Below are 17860 nucleotides of genomic sequence, written 5' to 3'. Positions count from 1 at the left end.
AACTGTTATTGCTTCTCAGACCTCTCAATGATGGTAAACTTTTTGGCCCACCTTCTTCTGTGCCAATTCAGAAAAGCTAGACACAATTTTTCATTTAGATGGTGTCAGAGGAATAGTGCAAACTACTTTGAGTCAAGGCCTTAAGTTAGATGTTGGGCCACCACAAGCCTCCAAAACAGTTTCAGTGCTCCTTGTCATAGATTCTACAAGTCTCTTGAACTCTACTGGAAAGATAAACACCATTCTTCTAAAAGATATTCCTCAAATGGGCTCAATAACCTTAGGGCCATAGCATGTGATGCACATGGTGGTATCAGACAATTATGCAAAACCCTGTATTACACAGTTAATGTTCAAAAAATTATTTCTTTTCCAAAATTTCTGCACTTAGCTTTGATGGTATGGCTGAGGTTAGTCAAACATTGTGGTTATGGCAAATAAGGTGTGGTTAGGTTTGGTTAAGTTTAGGGAAAGATCTTGGTTAGGGCTAGGGTTGACTGCACATCTGTGACAGAATGTGAACTCTCCTGCTAGAAAGTTGGACTCTCCACTCACTGATCCACCACCCCGTCCTCTACACTCTAACTTTTCACCTTGCTACATATAGGCCACACTAGTTGATGCACTGGCACTGAATGTAAATCATCAGGTGCAGAATCATCCATTATGTATGTAATTCCAAGGGATACTGAGCTGGTCCAGAAGAATCTGCAAGACTGTCCTGTAAAAAATGAGGCCATAAGTCATCAGTGCAAGCAGCATTATATGACCTATACTTACATTTTATGGTTAGCCAACATCTAGCGGCCGTAGTAATAATGATGGGAGCAGAGGGGGACTTCTGGAGGAGGGATGGGTTGACAAAACACAGGACTTTGACACTGTTTGTTTCCCCTGACTGGATACCATGACGTGGCTGTTCAATTGTTGGACCAAATACAAATTCTTAGAAACCAGTGCTCTGATGGTTTTCACAATACCACAAACATGTGACCACAATCGTTTCTACAAATCCTTATTTAACTTTGACTTAGGGTTCAGGGTGTTTTGTGGTCAGCTCAGAATGCCTTCTCTTGACTCCTCTGTGTGCTATATTTGGATGTGATGTTTGGAAGTGTGAAGTGAAACAGAATGCCACACCAAACGTCAGAGTACTGAGTCACTTGTGTGCCATCTGGATGCTATTATGCAAACTCGGCAAGGAGGTATTCTCTGGAGATCAGTTATAAGCAAAGGGAAATGTAATGTGAGTAATCTTCTTGTGGGGGTGAGGACAACAGTATCCAGAAGAAAGTGTCTTATTCCGGCCCCTGCAGCCCACTGATCATAGATATATGGTTGATTCAGCCACTAAATCTGAATGACACCATCTGACAAACACACAGCTGCGTCATCAACATACAGACAGAAAAACATCCATTTAGCAATTGAAATAGGGACCCTGTTTAACCCAACAATCTGGTGAGCATGTCAATCACAAATAATCAACCCACTATATGATTAGACAGCAACACTGGCTTTTGCATCTATTTAAATGTGCCAATTTAAGGAGATGAAGGCAATAACTAATGGACAGCAGTGTATCGGGGGGGGGGGGGTCTTATCTTCGACTGTAAGCTCTCTTCATCTCTGACAAGTAGTTTTCTGGGGCTGCTCCATGGTAACATGGTGTGTGGAGGTTATTTTGCGATGTCAGGTCAAAGGGCGAGGAAGGTGTAGGGGCAGTGGAGTGTTCTGAGCCGATAAGCAGCCTCGTGGCTCTGAGAGGTTGGGGTTGCTGGTTGTGCTGGGACTCTTCCTTGAATATGGTTAATTGGTCCCAGATTACGGAGGGATCACTGAACATGTCTGTCCAGGTTTTTAATGAGCTAAAGTCTTCTGCTTCTTCTCAGTGGGCCGTTCAGCTCGGCCTGTCTCCCTGGACCTAGTCTGACTCAGTGGATGTAGGCTGCGGGTATAAACCTGCCATTGGCCGCGTGTCTCATGCGGGATTCTCCTCCCCTTCCACTTCCGGCCCGTTACCTTTTCCAAAATCCCCTTCGCTATAGGAGACAACCACAACTTCTGAGCTACCAACCTACACACTGAAAATGGCAAGTTTTGATGAAGATTTGGAACATGCAATCACTGTCAACATACGGATGTTGAAAATGGCAAGTTTTGATGAAGATTTGGAACATGCAATCACTGTCAACATACGTCTTTGACTGTTTCTTGTGACTTTTTATTTGCAGGGAATTAGAAATTTTAATGACAGTGATCAACTCCCCACGTGCAAATGTTCCACCAAAACAAATCCCCCCCCAGCACTATTTTGCAGGGGCACTGTTACTGAATCCTGGGCTCAGCGCCACCCAAGACAATTGTGATTAGTTTAAAGAAATACAAACAAGCCAAAGTGTTTTTTCCCCCATAGCAGAGTGATAATGGGTGCAGCCAGACCATTCTCCAGCGCTGACACAGTGCTGTGGAGATAGGTGCGAGACTGCCCTGGACCCCACAGAAATTTTCAGAGATCATGAACGTTGCATAGTATTGGTCCATGCCTGGGTTCTCTAACTGTACTTTCAAGCAAATGATAGGGAGCTGTGCTGATTCTCAAGAGCATCATAACTTTTAATGATGAATCTGGTAGAGTTCACTTGTAACTGTGGCTACTTCTGTGAGTCTTTCTCCTCATGAAGTTTGTCTTTCTGTAGTTGAAGAGAAGCTACAAGTTTCAGAATTAGTGATCATGTGTTTCATCATTTGTTTTCCAGCAGCATGTCACATGATTTAAATCAAAATATAGTGACTTTTAAGTATTTTTTTCCATCAAATATTGGGGGAGTCGACTGATGATGATTACATATGTACAGTATGTACTGTATACAGTATAGTTGTACAGGTGACTGGTGATGGACTGATGACATGTCCACAAGTGCCTACTTTTAAGTAAATACATGCTGATGACATGAAGAATGGATGTTTCAAAGCATACCAAGATTTTTTTGAATGATGTTTTCCTGCATTACAGTCAGTTTTTTTATTTATACCATGATGGTATGAAAATAACAACCCTGTCAAAGCTGCATTTACAGTTTATGTTGCTGAAAGAAATGATGTTTTGATCATCATAACAAAAAATGTTCATATTTAACATATCAGCAAAATGTTACTGATGCTTTTCATTAGTTTTCCTACATTATTTTTATAGTTATGTTCAGGCATAGGTGTTTTAGTAGCTTAAACCTACAGTAAACAACGTTGGGACACAGGATGGATTTAGATGCAAGAGTTTAATCTGGTGCATTGTACTGCATACATACTATTATCTGCAGTATAGGAATTAAGGGGGGGTGAAAGTACAAAATTTAGTTAGCCTGATACCGAGTGTTACCAGGGCCAGAATCATCGATACCTATACAGATCATTTTCACTTTTAAAAGTGGCTATATAATAATCATTGAGTTATTTGTGAAGGTTAGTTTTACTTAATGACATCATGCATGTTAAAACATAAGACACGCTTGTCTCAGATAGTCTAATGGTAAATAACTTTCAACGTTATCGCTGTGCACATGCACAACAGCAGCAGAGAAACAAAGTTCATGTGACCAGCACATGATCTAACATAAGACAGATCAACTTTTTTGTTTTTTTTAGGTATTGATCCAATGGACGCTAATAGCAATAATTGAAACAAGATTTCATATCGATACTTCAGGTATCAATCTGCATACCCCTAATAGGACTGTCACACTTTCCTTTTTTGGAAAAAAAACATAGCCAGTAAATGTAATCCAGCCAGGAAGCATATTTCCTCCACCTACTACTTTACTTCATATATGGCAAAGTAATTCAGTTATATATATTGTATCACGTAGGAAAAGGGTTGGGAAATAAACTAGCTTAAGCCTTGAAATTCCATGTGATGAGGAAACTTATTTACAGTGCACAACATTCATTTTTGTCAAAGTTGCATTGTTGTTGCATTGGTATGCAGTTAAAGGGCCAGTGTGTAGGATTTAGTGGCATCTAGCAGTGAGCTTGCAACCAAATGAATACCCCTTTCCGTCACCCCTCCCTTTCCAAGCGTGTAGGAGAACCTACGGTGACCCCCTCAGGTAACGGAAAAACGCAAAAGGCCCTCTCTACAGCCAATGCTTGGTTTTTCTGTTCAGGGTTACTGTAGAAACATGGCGATGCAACATGGCGGACCCCGTGGAAGAGGAGCCGCTCCTTATGTAGATATAAAGGGCTCATTCCTCAGCAGCAATTCTAAGTTTAAGGTGCTTATGTAGAAAACTGTTATGATTATTATATTCCATTTTTGTCAATAGATCCACTTAAATCCTACACATTGTTCCTTTAAGGTGCTTAAGAGTTGACTAAGTTAATTAATCAGTACGACTTGTGTATTGAGTGAACTGTGCAGTTCATCATTACCTGTTGAAAAAGTGTGCAAAAACTGGCCTCTTTATTTCAGAACAGCCACCAGGCTTAATTTTTTTTTCACATACAAAAATGAGCAATGGTTTCAAAGAGCGGATTCAGAGTTCGTCATTATGATGGACTATTAATTATTAGTACAAGGACTATTTTTACTTTAGAAAATACAGACATGTCAGCGTTGTTAAATACTGTTAATAGTGACCTTCACAATGAATACAAATTCACAAAATTACCACACACCCTCAGACAATTAAATTTTGTCTGAACAGGCATTTAAATTACTACACCACAGATAGTATCTAAACAAAAATAAATGTATATTACAGGACTGTTATATAGAATATATTCAGGAGTCACAGTCTCAGATGTCTCTGAATTTCCCCCATCAAATCACCTCTCCTGTGAGAGTCACTGTTAAGTATTTATATGAAAAAAGAGAAAGTCAGTGAAGGAACACACAGAAGACACATCCCATCTATCTCCATAGCTCGAGCAAATATTGAAACCCATGATGTGAATGCACCAGGCCTCCCTCTCCTCCTTCACTTCTGTGACAGATGTAAATGGATGTTTCAGCAGTGGGCTCTAATGCATTTTTAAACAGGCACAGCAGCAGACAGCAAATGAACGTGTCGCGACGGCAACGCTCTACAACGGGGTCTCCATCTATTGCTGCCTCCTCCTCATATACAAACATAAAAACCCACGCTCACACACACACACACACATCCCTACGCACTGCTGAGAATAGCTGTCATTCATCAACTTTCTCAGTACAATGGGCTCAGTAAAGGTCCCATCTTTCAACTGAAGCACCTCCACAGTGCAGTGCCCAGTCGAGCACTGTACCACTGCATCACATTCCCCGTCATCCGCAAACACTCCTGCACCGTAGGGTGGATAGATGATTGGGTGAAACTGTTGTTTATTCTCTGAATTAAAAATTAAAATGACTCTGCTTCCCCAGATGACAACGCAGTAGACTGTTACTGCTGATTAGACCGTCCTCATGCATACAGAGAGCAAGAGGCAAAATGGCCAGACCAGAGACGGATGACTAGTGTGTGTGTGAATGTTTTAAAGAATTTTACTGTGGCGGAGAGAGCTCAAAGAACTGCAACTTAAGAAAGCACATGTAAATGGACAAAAACATGAGCAAATGAAACACCACCAAAATGAGCAACACATTCACCATTTTGCAAACTTTGAACTGTAAAAGCAAAAATCCTGCAAACTGTACATATTGTGACAAAAGTGATTGATGTCACAAAGTTTCCGAACACTAAAAACTGATGAACACACCCGGATGCGCGATTTGCTGAGGCCGAGTAAATGAAGGTTAAAAATAAGCTAACAATGTTTTTTTCTTTTGACAAAATAACCTTAAATCAAGGTCCACTTATTTGCTTTTTCCAGATCTTTCAATCGTGCCTCCTGGCCTTCATCAGCCAATGGAGTTGTCTCAGTTGTCATGTGACTTGAATATGGAATTTCAGTCACATGATAACAGGTCATGGGGTAACAGGTATTTATCTATCATCTGAGCCAGCTCCTCCACAGCGGAGCAAACTCAACTGAAAACTTCAGTTTGTCGTGTAGGACTTTTCAGTATTTGCTCGTATTCTCTGTATTTGCGGTGCATTTCTGAATACTGCCCATTTAATGTAAAACTGAGGAATGTGTTTCTCAGTTTACTTTGCATTTTATTCATTTGCAGCATTTTTTTTTTTTTTGCTAAATGCAACATTTATATGTATTGTCAAAGTGGTAAGGATGTTTACTTCGTTTACTCTTTTTTTTGTTTAAATCTATCTGCTTGTGGTTTTTTGCGTTGGCCACCCTACGTTTGAGACCTCTTTTTTTAATTGATGAATGCACAGACTCATGTAGTCTCTTACCAAAGAATATGAGTGCCTGTGTGTTCCAGGACAGGATGTGAAAAATATTATTGTATGCTAGCCCTGTTTTTGTTTTTGTTTTTGTTTTTGTTTTTGTTGTTCATGTGTAATGTTTTGACTGCAGCCTCTGACCTTCTGGATTCTGTTTGATGTAAACATGTTTTGAAGAGTAACACTGAGGCTTCAGCGGTCTCCACTTACTGTAGATTCACTCATCGCACCATCTCTCTCATCTCTCTTTATGTCCATTCCCTTAATTTGAGGAAATTAAAGGGATATTTCACCCACTAAATCAGTTTACCAGCAATTGAAGAATGGTGATGTGGCATCCTGACTTGTGTACACTATAAAAGTCAATTTAAAATGCAAAAATATCTAGATTTAAATGTGTATTTTTTAAATTATATAAAAAAGCATATCTGAACTGAACTTTATCAGCATTTTAGTGAATTATCTCTTTAATTGTCACCCTCACAGTACTAACAGTCTGTATTTGGGCTTATACAGAGCATTCCTCATTAGACACTGATCAGATCTTTCATTGCTTTTGTCATTGCAGGTACCCATCAGCACAACTATAACCATGTGGCTCTAGGTAGCCCTACACGCACACCCAAGAATGGTAAGACAAAGCAGTGGGAGAGGGGGATATGCAAGTGAGTCCACAGCTCAGTTCGGTGTTTGAGATGAAGCCTGGACCTGGGCAGAAACTTGAATATAGTGCTTGACATGGATGTGTGAAAAACCCCTTGACACCGTCGTCTTTTCAATTTGCCACAGTGCGAATCCATTCTGTTATTAAAAAATGAGGCTTTTTTTCCTTGAAGATAGAATTATGGAAAGTGCCCCATAGTCCTGAACATTTTTCTGTTATCAGGCCACAGTCGCTGTCCTTCTTTTTTTTTGAAGGGAATGCAATTAGCTGAGGATCTACCTAATGTTCTGTCGAGGTCATCCTCTGGTTGACAGAGCGTGTGAAAAACCTGTGATGTTCCCCGCTGTTATCCCCAGGACGAAAGTCATCGCCGTAACCTCAAACTCCCCGTGAAGAGCATCACGTGAATCGGTTTTGATTACTGATGTCATTCGGCTGTTTGTTCACAATAGTTCCTAAGAGGCAGACGAGGCTGGCCCAGGGTCACAGACTGGCAGATGAGAGGAGCAGCGGTTGCGTAAGGCTGCAAGGTGGAGGCTTGAGAGAGGAAAGAAAGAGATAAAAGGAAAGAAAGGAGGCCATAAACTGAATATTCACTGCCTTCTGTGTTTATTAAATCACAATGATCTTTCTATTTGATTTATGTTCTGTTTGTTTCAACTACAAATATAAAAAATGACTTGTTAGCTTTCGGGCACTCTGCAGCCAGAATGGCCCCTTCTTTACAGACAAAACTGACCATCATTTGGTCCATTTCACACACACACACACACACACACACACACACACACACACACACACACACACACACACACACACACACACACACACACACAAACGCACACATACACAGACAGGCAAACCACAACTGTAGATAAATGCTTCGGAGATTTATGGAAAACATGAAAAATCCATTTCAACAACACATCTAACATGGGACTTTGATCATAGCTCCTCTGAAAGGCTTTAAATTTCAGTATGCAGTGTAATTTCTAGATAAATCCCGCTGCCACAACCCCCCCAGCAGCCAGTGACTGAAACAACCAGGAGACAGCTGCAAATCATAAGCAGAAAATGCATAATTGTACACGAAAGTATACATCACATGCCTCTGGAAGTAAAAGCTGACTTGATTTGAATTATTTTTTTGTGGGGGGATTCTTCATACTAGTGATGCTGAATATGGACTAGTTTGTGTAGGTTCTGTTTTTCTCACCATCAACATGTTTCTGAAATACTTGTTTTTCACTTGGGTTTGGTAGCTCACCGATCATTGAGACGTGGTAAGTCATACATACATACGTTTAATTTAGTGTAAAAACTCATTCATTAGCACACATTTGTGTACACATGCACCACAAACTAACCCCTACATTTGTGTCTTCCTTTCTTCCACTTAAATTGGTGTGTTTCCAGACCTGATTTAAGTAGCCTTTGCTCAGAATTCTTGATGTTTGTTTGTTTCTTCATGTGGGATAAAATAATCCCAGAAAGTGAATTAATGTGATTGCTAATGTATAGGACACAAGCTGATGCACAGAGGTATAATTTGTATTATTTTAATTTTTTTCTTACTGTCAACAAATCTCACAAAAAGACCACAACCAATAATGTGTTAAACCCTCTCTCGATACTTTATGACATCCCTACCCTGTTTGTGGCGCACATCCCCAAGCCCATTGATTTCTAGTAAAGATGTAAATCCAGACACAAGGGGTTACAAATATAGTTTCATTAAAAAAAAGAAAGAAAAAAACAGGCTCGGTACTTTCCGAACAATGCTGGGCATTGTAGTTATAGAAAATGTTCCGCAAACAGAAGTAAACAGCCGCTCACATCTTTGTTAAGCGATTCAGATAGGTCTGTTGTTATTCTTGGTGATGGCTGTTTCCACTGTAAGGTAAGTAAAAATGGAGTCGTCATCTTCCTTCATACCTAGCTAGCCAACTAAATCCATGAAAAATCGCAACAAAAAAAAGGCCCCAAAAAATGGCAACAAGCATAGATGAACTCTATGCTCAAATCTACGCCGCTCTACATGTTGTTGTAATACAACAAAGAATGAAAAGGGAAAAAAAAGAAACCCCCTCAAATTTACACATTTGTTCAGTTGTCAAAACATTCATGTTGAAAACTGCTCCTAGCAACTGTTAATGCAGCTTCCATGTCGACTGAAAATGGGGTCAGCGCACGTCATCCGTCCCTTGCAAGAAAATGGTGAACATGAACAACGTGTCAAGCAGAATGAATGAAGTGAAGCGAAAATGCAATTTAGTCTGATTATCGGGATAGGTGTTTATGAGACCAACTAAAAACAAATTAGACTTCAAGCCCATGTTCATCTTAGTATAGGAACATGTTACACAGTGCCCACACCAGGCTTTGGCAGCACTTGTTAGTAGGATACATTCCATGTTGATTTTGATGGGCTTTTCATGGGATTTGTTGACTATAAGGAAAATATAGAATGGGACCAGCTTTTCCTGTTAAAAACTCATGCTAAGATTTGCAAACACTATTTGAGCCAGGTCTGTGTGGTTGTACTGTCCGCTGTGATGCAGCAGTGTAATGTGTTTGCTATTGAGATAGCTAACAGCATGCCACTGTCTGAGTCGATTTTCTCCTTATTGATGCAGTGTGGCACAGTCCACTCACAGATTGTTCACAACCGTCGAACCCCCTCCCTGCAGCTCCCAGGACCCTCTGCTGTTGCCCAGCCTTGCCCCCTCCCCTCTGTCCTACTCTCTCAGGCTTCCCTTCTCTTCTCACTCTTCTATTTCCTCTCCTTCATGTATTTCAGTCTCCCTGTTTCCCTTTTAGATTCTCTTATCTCTATCTCTTCCCCACTTTCTCTTCCTTCACCCATCCCGCAGCAGTTACTAAAGCCCTATTTTTATCTGTCCATTGGAGGCTGGTCTGGAGCCGCACCCATGCCCGCTGCTCTGCACTGCGTGACAGACTCACAGTTCACAGGGGAAAGCAAGATAGAACAGGAGTGAGAAAGAAAATGAGAGAGAGGGGAATACTGAATAGACAAGAAAGAATTAAGGAGCGAAGGAAAGTGGGTGGCAGCATGGTTGGACAGATAAGATTGACAGAGTGAGAAAGACGGTGGTGAATGGGACAGACTTACGATGTTTGTGTGCGCGCATGTGTGAAAAAGAGAGATAAAGAGAAAGACTAGAGTGGGAATAAAAGAGGGCTTTGGTCCAGTCACCACCCCATGTGTCTTCCTGGCATTATATCATGTCGCATCAACGACAGCCAGTCCAGACGCTTCTCGCTGCCACGTCCCAGATCACATCACAGCACTGTCAGGAGCAGGGTCACTCTCCGGCACACATCTGTTGTTTGGTGGGGTGTTGTCTCTTTTTTTTCTTTCCTTTTTTGGACCGCTGTTTCCTCCCGTCACACCACCACGTAACCTGTCAAATTCAGTCCCACGCCAAACTCTCACTGAGTGCCTGATGTGACCTTCTGTACTCCCCCATCACTGCTACCAGCAAGTTGGAGTTTTGGATATGCAACCAAAGGCAGATGCAATCAACTAATTGGTTGAGTTAAAGCTCAGGCAAAGAAACTAGCCTTAGACGCTATATAAAGCTAACAACCAAGGTTGTAGCCGGTCAACAGCCAACCAACTCTCAAAAACCATCTTTGACTAGTCAAACATTAACAGCTGTTAAATTTGCTTCATTTTTATTCACATTTTATATTTTCTGTAAATTTTATCTCCCTGCATTGTGTGTCTAAATTCTGTTACCAGACCTTTTCACATTGCCAGGATTTCACTCTGGTGGGGATGTACTAAGTCCCTGTTTAATTTTTTGTTTTTTGTTTTTTTGTCTAAAACAGTAAAACTGCATAATTTGACTCTAGGGTTGGATCGTAATAAGCAGTTCCATTTTGGATTCAATTCCAGGCTAACAAATCTCGTATAGAGATATATTTCCAAAACAAATTTTCCAAGACCAGCTCAAAACCAGCTTAAAAAACTCATGTTTATAGGTATTTGTACGAAAGTAAATTTCTACCGAGGTCATTACAACCCCCAAATCCCCAGAGACAATACCAAGGACATGTCCTCTGTGTCCTAACTGGCTACAGCCATGGCAACAACAATAAATTACTTACACCTTTCACTGCTCACCTGAATTTACTTGCACAAGAAACACCATGCTTTCGTGAACCCATCCATGGATTATTACTTTATACCAATGAGATTATTTTGGAGACTGCTTTAGAGCACCTCTGCATCCAGGAAACATTTGCGTAACTAAAACTCCAGCCTGCCCACGAGCTCAGTCTTCCCTTCTCTATCTCATAGGTGGTCTGCCATGATGGTGTCGTGGTTTAGGTTTTGTTTTTTTTGGGGGGGGGGGGCTTAGGAGAAACCAGCCTGCCCATTTTTTCCTCTTCCCTCTTCTGTGTCTGTATATGTATGTATGTGTCTCCAGAAAACAATCGGATAAGTGGCATCCTGACCTCGCAGACGGAGCCCTACGACCTGTCTTTCTCACGCTCCTTCCAGAGCCTGTCACACCTGCCGCCCTCCTATGAGGCGGCCGTCAAAGCCGACCTCAACCGATTCTCATCCCTGAAGAAACTCAGTAGGTCCAAGTTCACTGCACTAATGCAAGAGCAGGCTCCCTGCCCTGATGCCCTGCATGATAAAAGTACTGCATTAAGTGTGCTTTCCTGACTCCTGACTGGGACTTACTGAGTGGCTCCGAAGTGTTTCAGCTGTGAATTTGATTTGCCTGCTTTATTAAGGACATCACCCCTTAGAAAAAAGTATGCATACACATTTTTAGCGAGATTTTTGCAGCTCCTCATCGAGTAAATGTTTCAGTGGATGGAGAGGGCCTTGAATCAGAATCAGAAAACAGCCATGCCCCAACTCTGATCCTTCACGAAATCAGCCTAGTCATCTCAAGAAACTATGAGTCAATGATATACCATGCTTCCCTTGTCTCCCACTTAAAGGCTGCAGCCACTATTTCTCTTGGAGCGTATAAGCGCATTAAGTGGTTTCTTGTGCCTGGCCCGGCTCGGTATTGATTTAGTGGTGCTACGCTGGATTTCTGCTGTATAATGAGGTCTCATCTCATGATATTCTCTAAATGGAACGCAAATATTCCTTAAGGCTTGTGTAATTTCATCATGACTGCCCCACTTCACTGCTGGCTTGCAGTCAAAGTGAAGGATGACGATCTACAACTCATCCCGTCAGGGCTCACTCCACACTGGCTCCCATTCGTAGCTGCCAGGCACCATTTCAAACTAAATGGCAAAAGAGGTTTGCAGGATGCAGTGCTATTTGCTGGTCCTAAGTTGTACTGCGAGAAAAAAAAATTCATTCTTTTACTTGAACCATGCTTGTGAAAATTAACATAATAGTTTGTGATAGGCGGTAAAACAAAACCAAATTAATTCAATCGTCAAAGATAGTAACCCACAGAAGAGACAGTGTTAAAATGAAAAAATATCCTCAGGCAGTGTCCTTCAGTCTTCCCGATTTTCTTTCTGCTTCCAAAGCAAATTGTTTGCTGCAGCAAATAGCCAAAAGGCTCTACAGCTTCTTTTTTGTTGCTCAACTAGCTCTGCACACTGATAGATCATGTTGGATTGTGCTGGAAGGAAGATAGAGCAGCGTTTTCATTGTTGGGACAATAGAACAGAAGAATGCTACTGCTTATTAATGCAAATTGGTATCAAACTGAAGAAAAGCGTTTAGCCCATTGCAGTGCAGGACAGTACACATCACGAGTTATTCATTCACTCTATGGTAATATGGTCGATGACTTTGCAATGGGCTGCCCAGATGTTGAAGACTATTAAGCTTGAGAAAGGAACATCTTGTTTTTATTATCTCTCATAATGATAATCGATTTGCAGCAAGCACCCGTGGCTCGCTCCTGAAGGGGATTTTGGCTGAGTGCAATCTTGACAGGTGCTGTGAACACTTCTGTACCCATTATTGAAAAAGACAGGCTCAGAATCAGAGTCATCTTCGAATGCTTAATAAGGTTGAGAGGCCAGCTCTCCATAATTTATTTCCGCCATATAAATGACAGTGTTTACTTCTGACTTAGTATGCTGGTTAAACTTTCATGCCGGTGTTGAGAAAGAAGAAAGAATTAGCTGCATTCCGTCTCTTTGACAAGATGTCTTAGAGAGTTTTTGTAAATGTGCGTCACTATGTGTGTGGTCATGTATACACAGACAAGCCTTTATGCATGGGTTTGTGTTGTGTGGCGGGAACTTGTTGCTACATTCACTCCTACTCTACTGTCTCTGGAAATGTAATCTTGTCTTTTTGATCTGCTTCTGAATTCATGTCGTAGTCGTTTGTACACATAAATAAGGATAAAACATCCACTCAAGGACATTGATACACCTGCAGTTCTAGATGTGAGGTGATTGTGCAATAATACAATTAGCTATCCAGCATGGATATACAGTATGAGGTGCCTGCGTGCTTCCCTCCATATCTGTATGATGTGACGACGTTTGTTTACAAACTTTCACACGACCTTTGAAAATGTTTCCCCCCACAGCCTGTAGAATCCCAGATGAAGCCCAGATGTGTGGACTCTATGTGCCTAGCATGTAATATGGTCTGAGTGTGATCCTCTATCTCTCTCTATTTCTATTCCCCTCCATGAGCTCGGAAAGGTGAAACACAGATGGGTCCGCCGACACTATTCTCTGCATTGTGTGTAACTGTTCTCCAATCCCACTTTATCGGATTTCTCCCCTCGCATTCTAACTCCAACCCTGTTTTTTCTTTTCCTTTCTCTCTATGAATCTCTTCTTCACCTCTTGCTTCTGTTTTTTTTTATTCTCCTTTCCTCTACAGCAGATAAAGAGGTCGAAGACTACTACACTCGTAAGCGCCATCTACCTGACCTTGCAGCAAGGGGCACTCTTCCCTTACATGTTCTCAAAATGAGTCAAGACCAGGTAGGTACACAAGTGCTCGGTTTAAGTGAGCAGGCCTCTAAACAAGGTCATGCTCTTTGCTCTTTATGCATCTATGAGGCAAATCGTGATTGGTATCTCTGAACCTCCAGGTTTGAACTAGTTAGAAACTGTAGCTGGTCTTTCGCTTCATTCTGCAGTGGTGGGTGGCAGAGCCTTTTACCCCACAGCTTGTGAGTAAACTGACCTCATTCATCTTTGGCTCAACAGCACCGGGAACAGCAGCAGCAGCTCCAGAGCCAGCCCCCGCAGTCCTCCATCTCCCAGGCCCCTCCCCAGTCGCAGTCTTCACAGCAGACGTCTCAGCAAAGGCAGAGGCCCCGTCGCGTCCAGAGGGCAATGTCCCAGGACCGTGTCCTGTCTCCGCAGAGGGCCCCACAGCAGGATTACAGCATGTCTTCTAATGGTATGTCCCCATACGGAGGCAGGATCCTCTCTGACGAACAGCTCCTGTCCGCCGAACGACTTCGATCCCAGGAGCGTCTTCTTCCACAGGACCGCCACACCTCCCAAGATCGCTTGTACTCCAAGGACCGCATGTACTCTAAGGATAGACTCCTGTCGCAGGATCACCTCTACTCAAAAGACCGCCACTACTCTCAAGACCGCCTCTATTCACAAGATCGCCTATACTCACAAGATCGCCTCCTATCCCAGGATCCTCTGCTCTCACCGGACAAGCTGATGATGTCTCTGAAGCGCGGCATGGTCAGCAGCATCTCTGGTGGGTTTCGTGGCAGCGACAAGTCAATGTCGCGAGCCATCTCGCACACAGACGTGTTCATACCAACCACGCCTCTAATGGATCGTTACAAGATGACCAAAATGCACTCCCATCCCAGTGCCTCTAACAATGGTGGCGGGGCACAGGGAGCCGGAGGCACCGGGCACTCCAACACTTTAGCAATGAACCAGACAGCAACTAAGAGGCAGGCGTTTGCCTCCAGACGGACTCACACTGTGGAACAGCTCCACTACATCCCACAGCACCACCAGCAGCAACAACAGCCACAGCACTACCGCACAGGCAGCAAGACTGAGGTGACTGTGTAATAGCAGCCAGGGACTAGCTGAACTGCACCGGAAGAAGCACTGTTGTGTGCCAGGGGGTGGGGTTGATTAAGGTACGTGAGTACGTTGGCGTTCTTTTAGAGTAGGATGGTGGTTATTTCACTTTCTTTGACTGAGGTTCCTGCAAAGTCAGAGATTCCAGGACCAGGAACATCCACTAGCTTACTGTGAGAGACCGGAAAAATAATCTACACTGTACACTGCATACACACGCCCAGCTAGATATGAAGCCAGCGAGAGTTGTGCATAGGGGAGGAGTGGTATTATCTAGCTAACTTGCCTACTATTAATTCCACTGTCTTGATTACCCTATTCATCCAAAGGCTATGGCCTTATTCTATGTATGTTTTAGTGAGAAAACACTATTGTGTATTTTTAAGCCTATATCAGCCCCTTTGTCCAACAAATTTATTCTGTGACCTTTTCTGGCAAATTTTAAAGGGCTTTGCATGGTTAAACACAAAGACCGATTCCTCCGTGACTTCTGTTGTGCAACACAACGCCACCACAGGTGATGAACTAGGATGAGCCTGTAATAACTTTATAAATATATAAATAAATGAATAAAAAACAACCATTCGTACGCCCTGTCCTACTCATAGCTCTAGCGAATCTCAATGAGAGAAATTGAAATGGATGTTATCAGCACTTCTATTTGGTGCCTCTGACAGATATTCCATTTCTTAGAATGAAGTGGTTTTGTGGGTTACAAAGCACAATCAATAAAAAATATTCTGTTCTGTTTTTGATTATGTCTTTGAGTTTGAATAGTGATGGCTAGCTTGTTTTGTTCTTAAAGCAATGGCGGGTTTTTTTGCTTCCACTAGACGATTGTAAATAAGCTATTTTAGAAGCAGTATTATGGACAAGTCTGTACTGGATGGACTTTGTATTAGACTGTCTGTTTTCATTAGATTCTTAAAAAAATCAACTATAAACCGTCACTGTTTCGTGAGTTCAGAATAGAAACCCACTTAACCGAGTATTTGACAGGATAAATTAATACTATACTGTGTGTGTCTTTGCAAAACTGTTTGTAGAACGAAAAGTGAATGAATGTGTTGTTGATAACAGATGTACCACTGTTCATATTTGGATGTAGACTGTGTTCCATTGACATCAGAGGAGTCGAACATCATGGAAATGGATTATAATGCTTGTAAAAGTAGGGTTAAATAAACCATCCATATTTTTCTAAACATTCAACATTGTTGCTTGAGAGATGTCTGTGTTGTGTGTTTCTTACTGACTTTAAAAAATTGATACACCATGTTACCATTGTATGATTTTGTTATACTGGATTTGGCAAATATTGTCAGTTTTAGCTATACAGGCCTAATTCTTGAAGCAGAGTGTTTATTACACATCAGCAAGATTAGGCAACAAAAACTGCTTGATTAAGGTAAGGTGAAAATCGTGATCATATTTATAAGAAACCCATATCGACTGTTGGTAAGTGAAAAGATGTTAAAGTCTTATGTCTTCTAGTAACCACTGAGTTGGTGGTTTGCAGCTCAACAAGCACCAAGACTGGGTTAAAAACCAGGCTGAATTATCCTGCTTTGGTTGACAAAATGTGTGAAAAGACCTAGATGTCCCAACAACATTTCAATAACTATATTACAACATGTATTACAGCTTCACATTTAAATGAAATTTAGCAATAGTTCAAACAGAGCACTAAATTCAGGCCTGCATCTGCTGATTGGTGTAAGCTTCAGTCATGCTTCATCAGCAGTTTGGATACAAGCTGATCACAAAAGTCAAAACATATTCATTTACTATCACTCTGCTGATACGCTCATGCAGACGCACTTTGCTGCCACATCGCCCTTCACTGCCCATACCTCCCTGGTAATGTTGATTTACCTAAGATCTGGATTTCATGTATGGTTTAAGTGTAATTAGTTCTCCCAACAGAGTCCTCGTTTTGCTCTTTGAGAGCTTCCTCAAAGAGCAAAACTTTTTCTGCCAAAATTCACCCTATAACCCTTTGCTATAGATGGTCAGTTTTTTACATTAAGTGTAAAATACAGTCATTGATGTTACTGGGACATAACTTTCACTTTTTAACCAAATTTTTATGTTTTTTTTAATTGCAAATCACCCAATTGATGCTTACTGGGCATGCCCCTCGATCAAACCCCTACCTCCTTTGTGAGACTTCACAATATTATACAAATGCGAAGGTACTAGACATCCAAAGCACTTCTACTTTTCAACCAAACTCCAGTTTTAGTCTAAACATTTTTTGACCTTCAAACTGGATTTGGCTGAAAAGTGAGTTTCTTAGATATTCAGGTTTCATATAACCATTGTTCCAACAGCATGTCAATTACTATATTTTACCATGCAGTCAAGACATGCTTCACACTGAAATATAGTCTTTGAAATAATGTTGAAACAATAGTTATATTTCACCATGATATCTAACTCACTCTCACTTTTCAACCACTTTTAGCCTAGTTTCAATGTACATGTCTAGATGTGTTTTGACCTGCAAAACAGAGCATGGACATGATCCGGACATGCCATTTGATCACCCAGTGTCCTACTTAAAGGGGCAGTCCACCATTTTTACACACATATATGTATATACATGTGTGTATATATATATATATGTGTGTGTGTGTATAAGAACATTTATTTATATATATTTATATATATATATATATATATATAAATATATATATATATATATATATATATATATATATATATATATATATATATATATATATATATATATAAACTTGGAGTATGAAAACTGCTTCAGGGCAAGAATGGGCCAAACAATCAAGCTGCTTTATGGGAAGTA

The 17860-nt window shown here is 41.2% G+C and overlaps 1 protein-coding gene across 4 annotated transcripts in view; it reads left to right on the top strand.

Annotated features, from left to right (window-relative positions):
• Nucleotides 1-15471, top strand: part of LOC120794509 (protein shisa-6) — a 60318-nt gene extending 44847 nt beyond the window's left edge. The window contains exons 5-9 of one of the 4 annotated variants that reach the window (XM_040135633.1): nucleotides 6892-6954; nucleotides 8250-8270; nucleotides 11445-11597; nucleotides 13850-13953; nucleotides 14182-15471. In XM_040135633.1, the coding sequence (XP_039991567.1) occupies nucleotides 6892-6954; nucleotides 8250-8270; nucleotides 11445-11597; nucleotides 13850-13953; nucleotides 14182-15024 (1184 nt within the window). In that variant the 3' untranslated portion in view covers nucleotides 15025-15471. Of the gene's footprint in view, nucleotides 1-5919; nucleotides 6030-6168; nucleotides 6202-6891; nucleotides 6955-7343; nucleotides 7569-8249; nucleotides 8271-11444; nucleotides 11598-13849; nucleotides 13954-14181 lie in introns of those variants that run through there. The other 3 variants (XR_005708126.1, XR_005708127.1, XR_005708128.1) reach the window with 3 other exon arrangements.
• Nucleotides 15472-17860: the final 2389 nt, after the last annotated feature.

Source organism: Xiphias gladius, chromosome 9 (assembly GCF_016859285.1).
Source record: "Xiphias gladius isolate SHS-SW01 ecotype Sanya breed wild chromosome 9, ASM1685928v1, whole genome shotgun sequence".
NCBI classification, from domain to species: Eukaryota; Metazoa; Chordata; class Actinopteri; order Istiophoriformes; family Xiphiidae; genus Xiphias; species Xiphias gladius.
This window is presented reverse-complemented; position numbering and strand designations above follow the sequence as displayed.